General features: G+C 39.4%; 1 protein-coding gene across 1 annotated transcript in view; it reads right to left on the bottom strand.

Annotated features, from left to right (window-relative positions):
* Positions 1 to 2,251: 2,251 nt before the first annotated feature.
* Positions 2,252 to 14,282, bottom strand: part of MMP2 (matrix metallopeptidase 2) — a 28,559-nt gene continuing 16,528 nt past the window's right edge. Inside the window, exons 8-13 of the mRNA XM_063410753.1 lie at positions 13,835 to 13,990; positions 11,943 to 12,090; positions 7,930 to 8,066; positions 6,752 to 6,911; positions 4,009 to 4,118; positions 2,252 to 3,263 (exon numbers count right to left, since the gene is read on the bottom strand). Of these exons, the coding sequence (XP_063266823.1) occupies positions 3,160 to 3,263; positions 4,009 to 4,118; positions 6,752 to 6,911; positions 7,930 to 8,066; positions 11,943 to 12,090; positions 13,835 to 13,990 (815 nt within the window). The 3' untranslated portion in view covers positions 2,252 to 3,159. The remainder of the gene's footprint in view (positions 3,264 to 4,008; positions 4,119 to 6,751; positions 6,912 to 7,929; positions 8,067 to 11,942; positions 12,091 to 13,834; positions 13,991 to 14,282) is intronic.

Raw genomic sequence — 14,282 nt, 5'->3', positions numbered from 1 at the left:
AACTCTCTCCATGTTGCAACAAACTGTGGTGCAACGTGTGTGCAACTCTACCCTGACACCAAAAAGTCCTAAGTGAACCCAACATCAATTTAATAAAACTCCAGAAGTAGAACAAGTTCGATAAATGTTTGTGCTGGATTTTGTATGGCTTTGAGGTAAACACTTTTTCTTCATAGGGTGAAGGCTTTTTCCCATTGTTTCTTCCTCTTTAAAGAAGGTAGGTAAAAACTTTTGGTTCTGCTCTGAAAATGTCTTGGGAAAAATGTGTTGAGGGCAGGAAAGGCAAGGGCAGTGTCCTCCTTGACAAGGGCACAGTCACAAAGTGCACAAGAGAGATGAAAAAAGGCTTGGGAAGGTTGATCTGGTTCAGCCAAGGGTCATGGGATCATCAGAAAAGTCCCCAGTGTTGGGACAGACCTAAAGAGGGAAGCAAGTGAATGGGGTGGATTTGCATGGGACATGGCTGGGTACAGGCTGAGCTGCAGTGCTTCTCAGGTGAGGACTTTCCATCATGGTAACACACTACAAACAGGAAAGAAGAGGGAGGTTTTAGAAGTGGCTCTCAATAAGTGGAATTAGACCTAAAGATTTTTTCAGGACACATTTTGTGACTTAGTGTTTCCCAGGTCAGATGTGAAGGGCTAATGAGAAGGTCAGTACACTGCCCCAGCTTGTCTGACATACGTCAGTGAAAACCTGGCAAATGTTACAGTTTATGAACAGAAACAGATGTGTTTATAAATGACCTGTGTTAATCTGAGAGTCGCCAGCCTGAAACTGAACCCAAAGATGTGTGCAATGGGTTAAGGACAGAAAATTTATTTCTGTTTTTCTCCAGTGATTTAGTCATTGGTGAGTGGGTTTGCGTAGGCAAGAACAAAAGGAGAGGCTGAGCAGAACTCCCTACACCCACCAGATGTGCAGAGTTTTGTGGGATTATGGTACTATTATTACAGAACGTAAGATGGTAGATTTGCCAATGTTGCAAAACATGTGTAAGCTGTAGACGGAAAGGAAACTCTTTCAGTAATCACTAGAAATGTGATTTAGCAAGTTCAGAGCTGGAAGGCCCATTGCAAATATGGGCTACTCTATCTATGTTTGAAACCCCTTCCATATTAAATACAGATGCTAGAGTAGGCACATTGGGGCAGTATAGACATAAGAACATAAAAATCTTTAAGGGATGGTTACTGAGGATTCTTAAAACAGAGCTTAAATTATTGCAGAGCTCAAAACGAATGCCTGGCAGTCATTAAAGCTAGAGAATATTTTCAGCACTAGTGCAGGAAGATGTTTATGATCAGGACAGATCAAACATCTCTGAAATAGATCCTGCAGTTACCAAGTGTTTTTACAAACACTAACATTTTGCAATTAGAGACACTTTGTTTTGTGCTTTATTTTGTTGGCTCTGGTGCAAGACTAATTATGAAAGTGATGAATGATTTCTAACAAGAATGAGTATTCTGAGGAGTAGATAAGGCATCTTTTCTTTTGGTGTAAGTAAAAATAGTGCTGGCTCATGCAGGTGAGGATTGTCTACAGTAATTGACAGCTTCTTAAAGTGGAGTTGTATCTGGATGGGTGCAATTAAAAGATGGTTTGGCAAATGCAGAATTTTAGAAGTATCTTTTCAGAATATCATAGTAAAAAACCCTCTAGTTAGAACAGGAAAGCACTGAGTGTAAAAAACCATGAAGCTGTAGAGGACATGAGAAGAAACCAATGGATCAGGGGCTCAGATATGAGTTACTGGTCAGTTCTGTGAATCGTGGACTCAAAGTGAGAGCTGTTTTTAGAAGGACTTGGGTTTACCCCTTGCCTGATGCGGTCCATAGAGGATTTTGAAGTGTTTCATGTGCATGGAGCTGGATCAGATCCTTGGCCAGATGGTGTCTGATCTCACGGGCAGAATAAGGGTTCACGTCTCTGTTTCTCAGGCTGACATCCCTTAGGGTGCACACACCCTCTCCTCCTGTCTGGGCTGTGATAGAGCATGGATGGCAGACAGGAGGGTGAACTGCTCGGGGAGAGCAGCGGGCTTTGCACAGACCTGGGGCCCTATCATCTCTTTAATGAAATTGCTGCAGTTCCACCTTGGAACCAACAGAGAAAATAACCTGCGTTTCTAAATAAACCCCCCATGTGTTTATATACTGGGGTAATGTTTTTGCTTGTGACAGGTAATGCACTGAAACTTGCTACTGAATTTATAATTTCAAGTGATACAAGGGAGCCTGGCCATGAGTAGTGTTGACAGTGTAATTTGATTTTATTGGTATTGTTGGCACTTCATGTGTGGGACATTATTTTCTGGTTTATTTTTTAATGAGAAACATTCTATCAGATTGTGAAAAGAACATTTTCTGTTGCCAAATGCATAAGCTTAATTGAACAAACCCCCCAATATTATAAAGAACAGAAAAATAAAGCATGTTAAACAATACTTGACTTTTATGTATAACTCATCGTCTTCAAAAATCTGAATCGTTTCCATCCATATAAACAAGTTATATAGTAGTAACAAAGTGCATGAAGCAAATTGCTGTATTTAACTAAGGTATTAAAATAAAAAGTACTTTAAAACAATACTTTAACACAGTTTTTTGCCATGATTCTATCATGCATCAACACAAAGCAGATCCTGAGGCAACCTGTGCCTTTGACAGTCTTTCTGTATTATTATGTAAATAAATGGAAGTAATGATCAAACTCATAAGAGGGTGAAAAACATCAAGACAAACCATCCATTTATAACAGAGTTGTATTTAAAAAAAATAAAAATCAAAGTGCACTGCTGGTACATCTCATTTGAGCCTATCTGGTATGTGGATAGCAGAGGGGCATGATCCAGTCTCCAAAGGTTCTGAGGCTTTGTTTAAGCACCGAGGGAATAAAGAATGATGGCAGTTCTGTTCATAGCACTACTCTGACTAGCATGACAATGGAAAAATTGTACCAGAATAGATACGTAAACATCTTTTGGATACTGAGGAGGAAAACACTCTTAAATTATCTGATGTGTACAGTACTGGTACTTAGTGCTTTGGTGCCAGTACCAGACTGGTCCAGTAATTAGCATTCAGATCTATTTCTAATTACAGATAAGGCATATAACAAAAAAGTAAATATTTGGTTATTGATATCTCATATGGTTCAGCAACCCAACCAGTCAGAGCTTATCTTGCCAATTTTAACAATCTTCAAACTCTTGTCTTCCATTTGTAGATAGTACTGATCTTTGAAAAAGTAGGTATATCCTGTTAAAATAAATAAATAAACATGATCAGATTGTGGAACACATAATTCTTGATCAAAGATTTTTTGTCTTTGTGATTTCATGAAGCTTAATGAACTGAATGACTTATTTCCTAAAATATTCATATGTATTTGTATTGTAAAAAAGATATATATTTTAAAATTACATTAAAATTGCCATCCTGTAGAAGAGAGGTCTTGTTAAATGGAGCTTTTATAAGGTCACTATTTTTTGAGCCAGAATTTTCTGGGATGAAATGTTTGCTGGCAAAATAGATATTGAAAATGTGACTGAGTCAAGACTCATGTGACACCAGTGTTGCTTTCAGACTTTAGTGCATATCTGTGCAAAATTTAAGGCCCCTTAAAACCACGGGCCAGGATCTCAGCTGGAGTGCACAGGAAATTAAGAAAAATTGCAACGTAAAATGTAAAACCCTTTCATGGCTGTAATCAGGGCGATTGTCATCCTTGAGTTCTGGCTGTGCTAGGGCAGGATGTGCTGAACTGGTGCTGGGACTGTGCTGGTGTGGAGGAACCTGGGCAGTATCAAGGAGCTGGGACATGTCCAAGCCACAGGGACTGGCTTAGTCATGAATCCTGGAGTTAGGACATCCTGTGCATCAGGCATTGGGTGGCTCCATTTGGCTCCTACTCATGGACCACAAGAAATTAAAGTATCCAATAAGTTTTGCAGCAAACAAATAAGAGAGTTTGTTAGTGACTTAAGTCAGAATTACATCTTACCACTGTCTGCAAGGCCCAGGACAGCATCGAGATTATCTGGAACACCATTCCAAGAGTCAGCAATGAATTTAGGGGATGCAAGCTCCATTTTCTTCTTTTCTTCATTGTACCTGAAGGAAATTGTATCTCTACATTACAAATCTGCATTTAATGTTAAATTTTAATATAATTTATCAGGCTGTTGTCAGCAAATGTGACTATACAAAACAAACAGAAATATAATAACGGAGATTGTAGCATGGTTTCTATTTCATTAGAATTATTGCTGATTCCTTTAAAACCCTGTGAATTTTTACATCTTTCCTTCAAAAATGCAATGCTGAATTGAAAATACACTTTCTAAGGAAAGCTGTTTCCAGAAATGAGATTTGGATGGGAATCAGTGCTGAGCAGGAGGCATGGAGGTGTCCTGAGCACAGTGACATGCAGTAGGTTTTGAACCTGGCTTCAAGTACAGCATGTGAGACCTCAATGACCCCTCTGTGCTCAAGCACCTCTTCAGGAGCAGGAGATTTCAGAGAGGTTGTCTTTGACAGTACTGGAATGTGAAAACCATTTATGCTCCCAATTTCTGGTTATCCATGTCTGTAGGTATCTCAGGTTACTTTTACCTCATTGCTCTATGGAACTACTTGGATTATATCCAAAATTACACCAGTACTAACAAGCAGTAGGTTGGTCAAAATCAATTTAAATGATTTATTTAAATTCCTTACTCTTTTTTTTTTCTGGGTTATTTAAAGAAAATCTAATACCTTGGTGGGTAGCTTTAAAACTTCAGCTGTGGAATCTGAGCCAGCTCCTTTTCCCCTCCCTCACAAAACTTTGCTATGCTCAACAGTCTTGTTATAATAACACTAAAATAGCTTGTGGCTGGAATGAAGGAGAGAGAAGGCTTCCAAAAAATCCATTTAAAGTAAGTGTGATAATGACCCAGGAAGGACTATGGTATGTAACTATTTTGATTCCATTGACAGAGTCCTTGTATAAAATGTAACAGCCACATACTTCAGGGTTATAGTGTCTGTTCAACACAGATGCATTTTTTTTTCTGAAATATTTTTCAACTGCTTGCTTTCTTCTTTACACAGAAAGAAATCACTTAATCCTATTTTGTTTCCTTAACAATAAATTATGCATTCTGCAGTGACTGCACTTGATAAGGTGCTTCGATAGAAATACTGTCTGTGATTGGAGTGATGAATTACTTGGAGGCCCTGCAGTACAGTTAATCAAAACAATAGTTGGTACAGAGGAGACCAGCAGCTTTTTAACTCATAGTCTGTAAGTTTTAGTAGGAGTCTGAAGTGTTTCAAATGGCTGTAATAGAACTACTTGTAAGTGTTAAAATGGTCTCTACAATATGACATTAAAGAATGAATAACATTCTTTAAGTTTTTAGGTTTTTTTTCTTCAGATAATGGAGATTACTGTCCTTAAAGTAATTGAAAATTATGATCAAGTGGCAATTGTATGGAAAGAGTATTTTATTTACTTACAGGAATCCACAGCCATTACGATAAAATAAAGAAAGTCATTCGGTTTAATAATAACATGAAATTATTGTTCACATAAAATGGATTCAATTATACTGAGACTTCCTTTGATATCTTATATAGAACAACTCTCAGAATGAACCCTTAAAGGCTGGAGAATCTTTTAGATTTCTGGTGGTTATTTCTGACATTTCGCTTTCTTTTAAATTGTCAGTTAATGAATGGCTCCACTTTCAGCCTGTTGTGGAATGTCTAATTTCTGATGTCCTGGTCCTGGAACAGGCCTCTGACAGTGACTGCAGGAGTCAGGGCCTCTGTTTTGTTCTGATGCCATTTTGATAGCACATGAGTAACTCACAAAGTTCCTCCTCTGCTTTTTAAGATGGTCTTTTGGGCCAGATCTCCCTGGCAATTATGGTAATGAAAATCTATTAAATACAATTATATAATTAGTAGACTCTTCAGGTGTAATGTAGGATATGTATTTCTACCGCAGTAATAGCCTTGAGAAATTTTAAGGACATTCTTTCTTAATCTAAGATGTTAAAAGCATTGTAGCAGGTCACCTGTGTTTCACTGGAAACATGAAAAGGATTGAGAGACTGTCAAAATGAATTGAAGCTAAGATTATTCTCAGACTACTTACAGATACACTTGTGGTTTGTTCAGATTTCCTCAGTGCCAACCATATTAGTGGAGCAAAAGTGTAAGTGATGGTAGAGCAGCTGCTGAAAGGATTTACAGTCATCCCCAGCATGTTTTGGTAGTCACACTGCTGTTTCCTTTAAATCCAGTGCCTCTAAATGATGGCTCAGTGGAAGAATTTCTTAGGCAATTTAGTCAGTCTCTGGATTCAAGTGATTGGAGCCCAGTGTATTCTTAAGGAATTCCTTGGAGAGTTTTCTCCCAGCATATGTGAGCTGACAGTAAGGACAACTCGCCCCTCTTAAGAGCCAGGAATGGATGTGGGCACAGGGATGAGTTGACAGTGGTGGCCAGCCTGACAGACACTCCCAGATTCCCTCTTCCATTGCTGTTTTTGAGGTTGTTTTTTTCTCAAATACATGCCTGTTTCCTGTTGCTGTACTGAAGCCCTTTCCTGCTGTCAGCACTGTGCTGGCAGCCCCTGTTTTGTATTCCCAGAGGATGTGCCCTGTGTTTGGTCCCTGCCTCCTGAAGCTCAAGGTGCATTCAGCCCTAGAGACAGCTTGGCTAACAGCATCCTACAACCACTCAATGCATCTTACTTCCAGTATCTGTCTCCAGCAAAAATGTATGTCCTCTTGTTTCTGCCCCAGTTAAAAGCTGCATCCACACGCTGCACATCAGGGGGCAGTCCCAGGCTGCTGAGTTTCTTTGGATAGCCCCTGTCCAAGTTGCTGGCTGAATAAACCCAGTACTCGTTTCCTAAGTAGGGAAGAAAAAAAAGCAAACAAAAACTGTTTATGAATCACTAACAAAAGGGTATTTTTTTTTTTTTTTGCTATCTTTTCCTGGAATTTATAAAGAAAATGAGAAGTTTAGATGTGACAGGATTATATATAATATATGTAATATTTAAAGTGGTTTTCTTTGTCTGACTTCTTTTAGTTCCCCCCCATCCATGTAAAGCAAATGGCCTCTGAACCATTTGGAATAGATTATCATAACTTTTTTCTCTCCTGTACAGAAAATGCACAGCAGCTTTTGCCACATGGCTTTTACATGACTGGAGATGTTTAGTCATGTTTTTAGTAGATACTGGAGCTTAGGTTTTGCTGGCTCAGTTCTTCATGTTGAGAACAGTCTCCCACTCTGCTCATTTGGCCACTGCAGCTGATCCACATGGGACAGACAGAGCAGAGCTTCCCGTCCTCCTCCTCTCCCCTGGAGGCAGCTGGCACGGGCACCCGTATCCTCTGCCTGAGGAGCCACCAAGGAAGATGCTTGGAAGCCAAAGTGGAAGTAGGTCTTTGGCAAAAGAGAAGGAAACAAGGAGAAGCACGGGGAGAAAAACCAAAATATAGTCTTCTCTAGCAACATGTGCTGAGACAAAGGCCTAAAATAGTGAGAAACAGAAAAAATAGCAGTGACTGAGGAAAGAGAGCTCCCACTGTTGTTGTGTTGCATTTTAAATAATTATTCCTGTTTGGTTTTGCTTATTGTTGAATGTCTATTTCTAGGTGCTGATAGTTCTCCTTTTGTTGTACAGGAGGCTGAATGCTTTTTGAGTCTTTCAGATCCAGCCTTTGTCCTAAAATCCTCTGCCTGGAAATAGGGAGATCTGTCACCCCACCTGTCGGCTCTGCTGGCCCTTAGACTGTTCCTGTCCCAGGTATAGCTTGGAGGAAAGTGAGCCTGAATGCAACATTATGCAAATGGCTAGTAACATTTTGAAACCTAAGGCAAATGCCTGTAAAACAAAAATAGCCTTTAAAACCAATACCTGAGAAAAATACAGCCTTCTCGTCCTGAGGGGCCTCATAGACAGCATCAATTTTCTCTGGCAGATCAGGCCAGAACGTAGCAACAAGAAGAGGACCTGTGGGTTTTCCTCGGGGGTTTATAGTCCTCCACATGAATCTGAGCAGAACAGAAAATTGTACGAGGTTTACAATGAGCTAATTCAGCAGCACATCTGTTTCCCATCACTGCTGGCACAGGCCACGTGAGCACACACACACACACATGCGCACACACGCGTTACAGCACTCACTGGAACTCCTCTCTGCACTGACTGGAAAGCCAGCTCGTTTGTTTGGAGCCTCATTTGCTGCTAGAGGAGCTGCACCATGAGCTGCATGCTGGGCTGCAGGTGAAATTGCTGTACTCATGGCTTCCTGTTGCTTTTTTGCATCAGGGCAAAATTTATCCCATGCTTTGAGTATACAAATAAAATACTTTGAGCATACAAATAAAGTCATTTACACACCATTTAAACTGTTAGAGCCCTCCTGCTGCTGTGTATGGAGCAGATGGATGAGCGTTTGACAAAAGCAGAGCTTTGTATTCCATGAACTTCTCTTGCAATTACTATTGTAGTGACTAAAAGTTCAAATTTAATAGCAGTATATCATAGTGCTTGGAAGTGAGTTTGGCTGTAAAAGAAACTGCTAACACTAAAAGCCTTCATTAGAGAAATGCAAAGGGTAATTTATAGGCTATTTTATGTATAAGTAGGATGATAATTTGATTTAAGCTTTAAAAAGCTCTAATTATCTTTAAATGGCAGAGCTTTGTGCTGAGGGCTTTTGGTATTGAAAATTGCACTGCTATTTCATCCTCCATAGAATGAAGAACTTTTTTCCCCAACAGAACAAAAGTTTTGACATGGTCATAAAACGAAAAATCAGCAGGCTGGTGGAATTGATCTTATACCAAGCTACAGTCATTAAATTCTGAGGTCAAGCTGCTTTTACCATTAGTATGTTTCTAAAGCTCAAGGTACTACTGGCATTTTATTTTTTTGCAGAGTATAAACTGTCATTATCCATTCCTGCCTAGAATTATTATACCTTTGAGAAGCCCAGGATGTTAAACTACGTTTTTTTTCCTAAAATTTGGAGGAGCAGTGCTAAATTAATTTTAAAAATGTCTATATTTTTATAAATAATGAAGATAGTAATATGCTATCCTATCCTTGTTTTGTATACATAGATGTATTTTTAACATGTACAAAAATATCTCTGAGCATGACTCTTTAATTTACAAAAAGAGGCATAAAATAAGCCATTTGGCTAATTATTCCTCTTGAAAGTGTTAAAACACATCTGACATGCTGTAATAGGTGGTACCACCCATTTCATGCTTCTCTTTTTGGACAGAAAAACAGATCCAATATCATATGGAATGGAAATTCATATAGAAAATCTTTGTAGCACCACATTCATATAAGTAGTTCCCTTAAAAATCCAAGTTACAGAATTCTCAGTCAATTTTGGACCTGATTTATGGCTGAATCAGCTCCAGTAATTGCTATCTGCATGAATTTCAAACTTTCCAGGGCCAATGGAGACTTAACACCAGGTTTTTAATAAACCACACATTTCAAGGGACTTGTTAAATTGGTGAGGTTTTCTTTTGGAAAGGGAAACTTTGTCAAAGCTGAATTTTATTTTGTTTTTGAATTGGGTAGAAGGTATTTCTGTTTCTACACATCCTACTGAGGAAATGGTGAAATTAATTATTTGGCTTTCTCATTTCAGTTTGAACACAGTAAAATGTTTTAACTCATCCATATTAAATTTTAATATCACATTTATAGATTTAATAACTTAGTTACATTAGGTATTTTACATCATATTTTAACATAATCTATATTTGCAATGATTATGATTATTTTTAAATGCAGTTATTGAAAATAGGTCTTTTTTAGTGTCCTGATGAATTTCAAAGTGTGAACTTTTGTTCACTCAGAATAAAACCATCTGTGGAAATGCTATTCTTGGGCATTCTGTGCCCAATAGAAAAGCTCAACTTTTCTTTATGGTGCTCTCTAACAGCACCTTCAGTAATTTCCCTTTCCTGGTAATTTTCTTTCCTTGATTTGAGGTGGGGAGGGAAAATACTTTTTTTTTTTTGGAAAGCATTAATAATATCTGACCTTCTTTTTGCTATTTACTCTCTTTGCCATGTGACAATTGGATTCTATGGTAGTTTTCGTGAATCATAAAAGTCACACGACACATGATAGGCAGTTGTTTCTTGAACTCCAGAAGTGAGTCACAATGCTGTTTGCCTGAGACTTGGAAAGCTGCAAGACTGACAGGCAAAGCCACTCTAGAGCAAAACAATTCAGGACTTTCCTGCTTTTGCTGCACACTGGATAAAGACTGAGCCAGTCTGAACAGATTGTTTTGTATTTCCATAGCTCTTAGACCAACTGCATCTAAATGCAAAATACTTCTATTTTATTTGGATTATGTTGAATCCTGGATCACTCTGCTGGTTTAGGTGTAGATTTTACCGCATTCCTTTGTGTGACTACCGGTGTGCAGGAGCAGAGGCAAGGTGGGGAGGTCTGGCTGAACACCAAGGGCCATGAGTGAGCAGAAGAGGAGCATAGCTGGGTGTGGTGTGGAGCTTGGTAGGGGTTTCACTGCTGTGAGGATGTTTTTCCTTTGAGGGTGCTGAGCCCGGGTGAATAGTTCAGCACTCTGATGTCTGAATTAGCAAAATGGGCACCGTTTTTGGCAAACTTGGTGTGGGGTGGTGGGGCCAGCCTTGTGAGGCTTTGTGTGAGGCTGCTCTGTCAGTACCAAGGGGCCATTTGGGGGCCAAGGAAAGAATGTTCCTTGCCAGTAGGGACCACTGGAATCTTAGCTTGCTGCTGACAGGGCCAAGAGAAAGAATGCAAAAGGTATCAGCGTGATCCCCACAGACCAGATCAAAGCTTCTTACAAGCAGCAGGTTTAAATTCTGTTCTGCATTGCTAAAACACAAAGCCTGTGATAAAGATTAAATTTGACTTCAAATCTAAAGCACCATTATTCTGGGCATCATTAGATATCTAGATCAGATCTAGGAGGAAATACATAGAATCATTGTATTCACCCTTAAAAATCAACTAACCATGTTTTTTTGTTACTAAAGCTGGTGAGTAGAGTTAAACCATGCAGCATGGTAACAAATGCTTCATATATCTAGCTGAAAATTTGAATCTGGAGTAGATGGCTGGACTCAGGTATATATATCACCAGGAGGTACAAATAATTTTTAAATTACTATTTTGTGAGGGGAACTTGTTAGTTCCTGTTTCTTTGTAAATTTTAACTGACAACTGGCAAGAAGCAATGAACAGGTGGGTTGCAATACTTCCCTTAGCTTGAGATACTTGGATATGTTTTTATATGATAGGAGACACTGTTTGATTTAGGCACACTCATTGAATGTGAGTGAACCCAGATCTTCAGTGGTGTTAGGAGAATTTTCAGGGTAGCTGAGGATAAAAGATTCCAAAATTTGCATTGATTTATGACAGGGAAGAAAGGAGCTTTAGTGTCTCTCACAGTGGTGCTGCCAAGTCCCATCCTCCTCAGGAGCTGCTCTGCATTGCTGAGCAGCTGGGTAATACAGGCCCTGGCAAAGGCAGTGGCAGCCACAGCTGAGCAGCCACCTCATTTTATGAGGAATGTCTCAGCTTTTGCATTAAAAATGCCTTTGGTGCCTTCTGTCTTGGAGGCTTTTGCACACTTGTAGCCTATCCCACTCACCAGTGTCCTTGATGTGTTATTACAGCAGCCACGAGTCACATAATGCTATTATTTAATGACATTGGACTCAACCAGAACGAAACCATTTCCATTTCCCTTAGGAGTTGATTAAGACACTTTCCCATCTCTGAACACACAAAACAAAGGAAGGATGTTGTGCCTGATAATAAATTTCTAGCTTTTGGTGAACAGGTCTCACAGATGCCTTCACCTGAGGTTTTCTTGGTAAGCGATTTATCTCACTTACCTATCTTTGAAGAAAAACGTTTCCCCTCTAATTTGTGCGACTCCATCAAATACAATGTCGTGCTTGCAGAGCTCTGGAGTGACAGGTCCAAGGGTTGGCTGTGGGCCTGGTCCTGGCCCTGGCCCTGGCCCGACGTCAGGGGACACCTCTGTGATGGAGAACAGAGATACTCCTGTTACACTGAAATGAAGCCTGCACCGGTTACATGGAGAGCAAGAGCTGACACGGCTTCTAACAGGGAATTGTTTGGAGTGAGTTCTTGGAGGGAAAAACTAAAATAAAATCTTTTCAGAAGAAAGGTGGCTGAGCACAGGTGAGGAAGCCTTGACTTCCCTCCTGCCTTAATAATCTGTGTGGCCTCATTCGAGACATGGTGCCCGTGTGCGTCTGTCTGGGCTGAGCTGCCTGTTTAGTATAGAAGTGACTGTGCTGTGTTCAGAACATTACAATATCTATTTTGCTGGCTTCTAAAAAGAAGATAAAGATTTCAAAGTCCTTGTATTGAGAATTATGTGCAGCTTTGCTGAGAAAGACATCAAAGTGGATTTCTCTTTTTTAAACAAGTGCCAATATTTGGCAAGTTACAAAAATGCATTTTGAGCCATTTGTATGATCTTTCTGCCCTCACCAAGAATGAAAATGTGCTTTTCAGAAAATGCATTTTGACATCTGGTTTGTTTTATTTGGTATTAGGCTGCTGCTTGTCTTGAGGCATTTACCTCTTTTTCTCAGACACTGGGTTAATTTACAGTATGAGAAAAAATGGAGTGTAACTGATTTATGAGAATAATAAAGCAAGAAAAGAAGGTTTTTTTGAATACTTGTTTTACATAGACAGCAGTTTGTAAAGGGTTATATCAGTTAAAAAGAGGAAGAAAGATCGTTTTGTCTTGGATCTTGAAGCATGCTTTAAGACAATTGGGTTAAGTTCTGAACTCTTATCAAAGATACACAGTATGGGCTCAGAAAACTCACTTAATCTTGACCATGTCTCTATTCCCATTCTTAATTAAAGCAGCTAAGAACAAGGAATAATGAAGATTCACATCAGACTTTTGTCCCATGTGATAATATTTTTGGCATATTCTTATTACAATTTCTGAGGTGTGGGATACTGTAGAATATAGTCACAGTTGAAAAGATCTCTCAGTAGAAAAGTGAAAAGCACAGAAAGAGTAATGGAATATGGGAATGACTGCTTAATTAACTGTAGTATAGTGGTGCCTCTGCAAGGTAGAAAATGCATGCATAAAAGAAATCTTAATCATGATACATACAACTTATGCATTTTACTGAGACTATCTGTGGAGAAAATAACAAATGTTAAAGATGAAGCTACATAAAAATACTTAAATCCACTTTTTCTCTAGGAGACTGCCTAATACACTTATTTTAAAGTTTCAGCTCCCAAACACTTTCTGCAAATGTTACTGTGATGGTACAGCTTGAATTATGGGAAGGCAATGTGAGCTGTTTTCCAAGCTGGGACACGGCAAGAAATGTCCTTCCCCTCTTGCACAGGATCACAATCTGGGAAGCTCAGAGTGTTGCAGAAAGTAACATCCAAACCCACCCACATCGGGTATTCCAAGCTAGAGACATTTCATTGTCCCAGTAAAGGCACTAGGAATTTTCATCTAAAATTTTGTTTATGGGGTGTTTTGATGCTCCTTCTCATTCAGTAAATTTAGTGACCCATCATCCTTAAGCTGTGATATTTGGTTGAAATAGTAGGCCTGTTAATATGAAGAAAGCAGGGGGAAAGGAGCAGAGGATGTTTCTGGCATTGGTGGGATTGTGCCGTTTGTGATTTAACGCAAATGCTGAGTCCCAGGTTTCAGCCTGTGCTGCCTTACTTTCTGATGAGTTCTGCTGACGGGGAAGGACTTTACCATATAGCTCCTGGATGCCTTTAATGTCATCCTGAGAAAGTCGGAAGTTCTTGGTGTAGGTGTAGATAGGGGCCATGAGAGCTCCAGGGTCCTCCGAGTGCTCTAATCCCATGGCATGGCCAAACTCATGGGCAGCAACCAAGAAGAGACTGTATCCTGAACAACACAGTAAGACAGTGTTAGCTGCTTGCATTTAAATAGAATTGTGCCACACAGGTTATAATTATAAATAATAATTATTAATATTTACAGCCTCCCATGGTGAACATCTCACCAATTGCCAATAATGACATTTCACTGGAGTGATTCTAAACCCTTCGTTTGCAGGTGATCTTTGCTGCTCTCTTCCATGCAAGTGACTCTGAGCACAGTCTTAATACTTGTATGAGAAAAGGAAGCGTAGAAAATAACACTGGAAATCCCTTTTAGGTCCAGAAGAATTGAACTT

Source organism: Prinia subflava, chromosome 13, assembly GCF_021018805.1.
Source record: "Prinia subflava isolate CZ2003 ecotype Zambia chromosome 13, Cam_Psub_1.2, whole genome shotgun sequence".
Classification (NCBI taxonomy): domain Eukaryota; kingdom Metazoa; phylum Chordata; class Aves; order Passeriformes; family Cisticolidae; genus Prinia; species Prinia subflava.
Note: the sequence above shows the minus strand (reverse complement) of the source record. Positions and strands in the feature narration are given on the sequence as shown.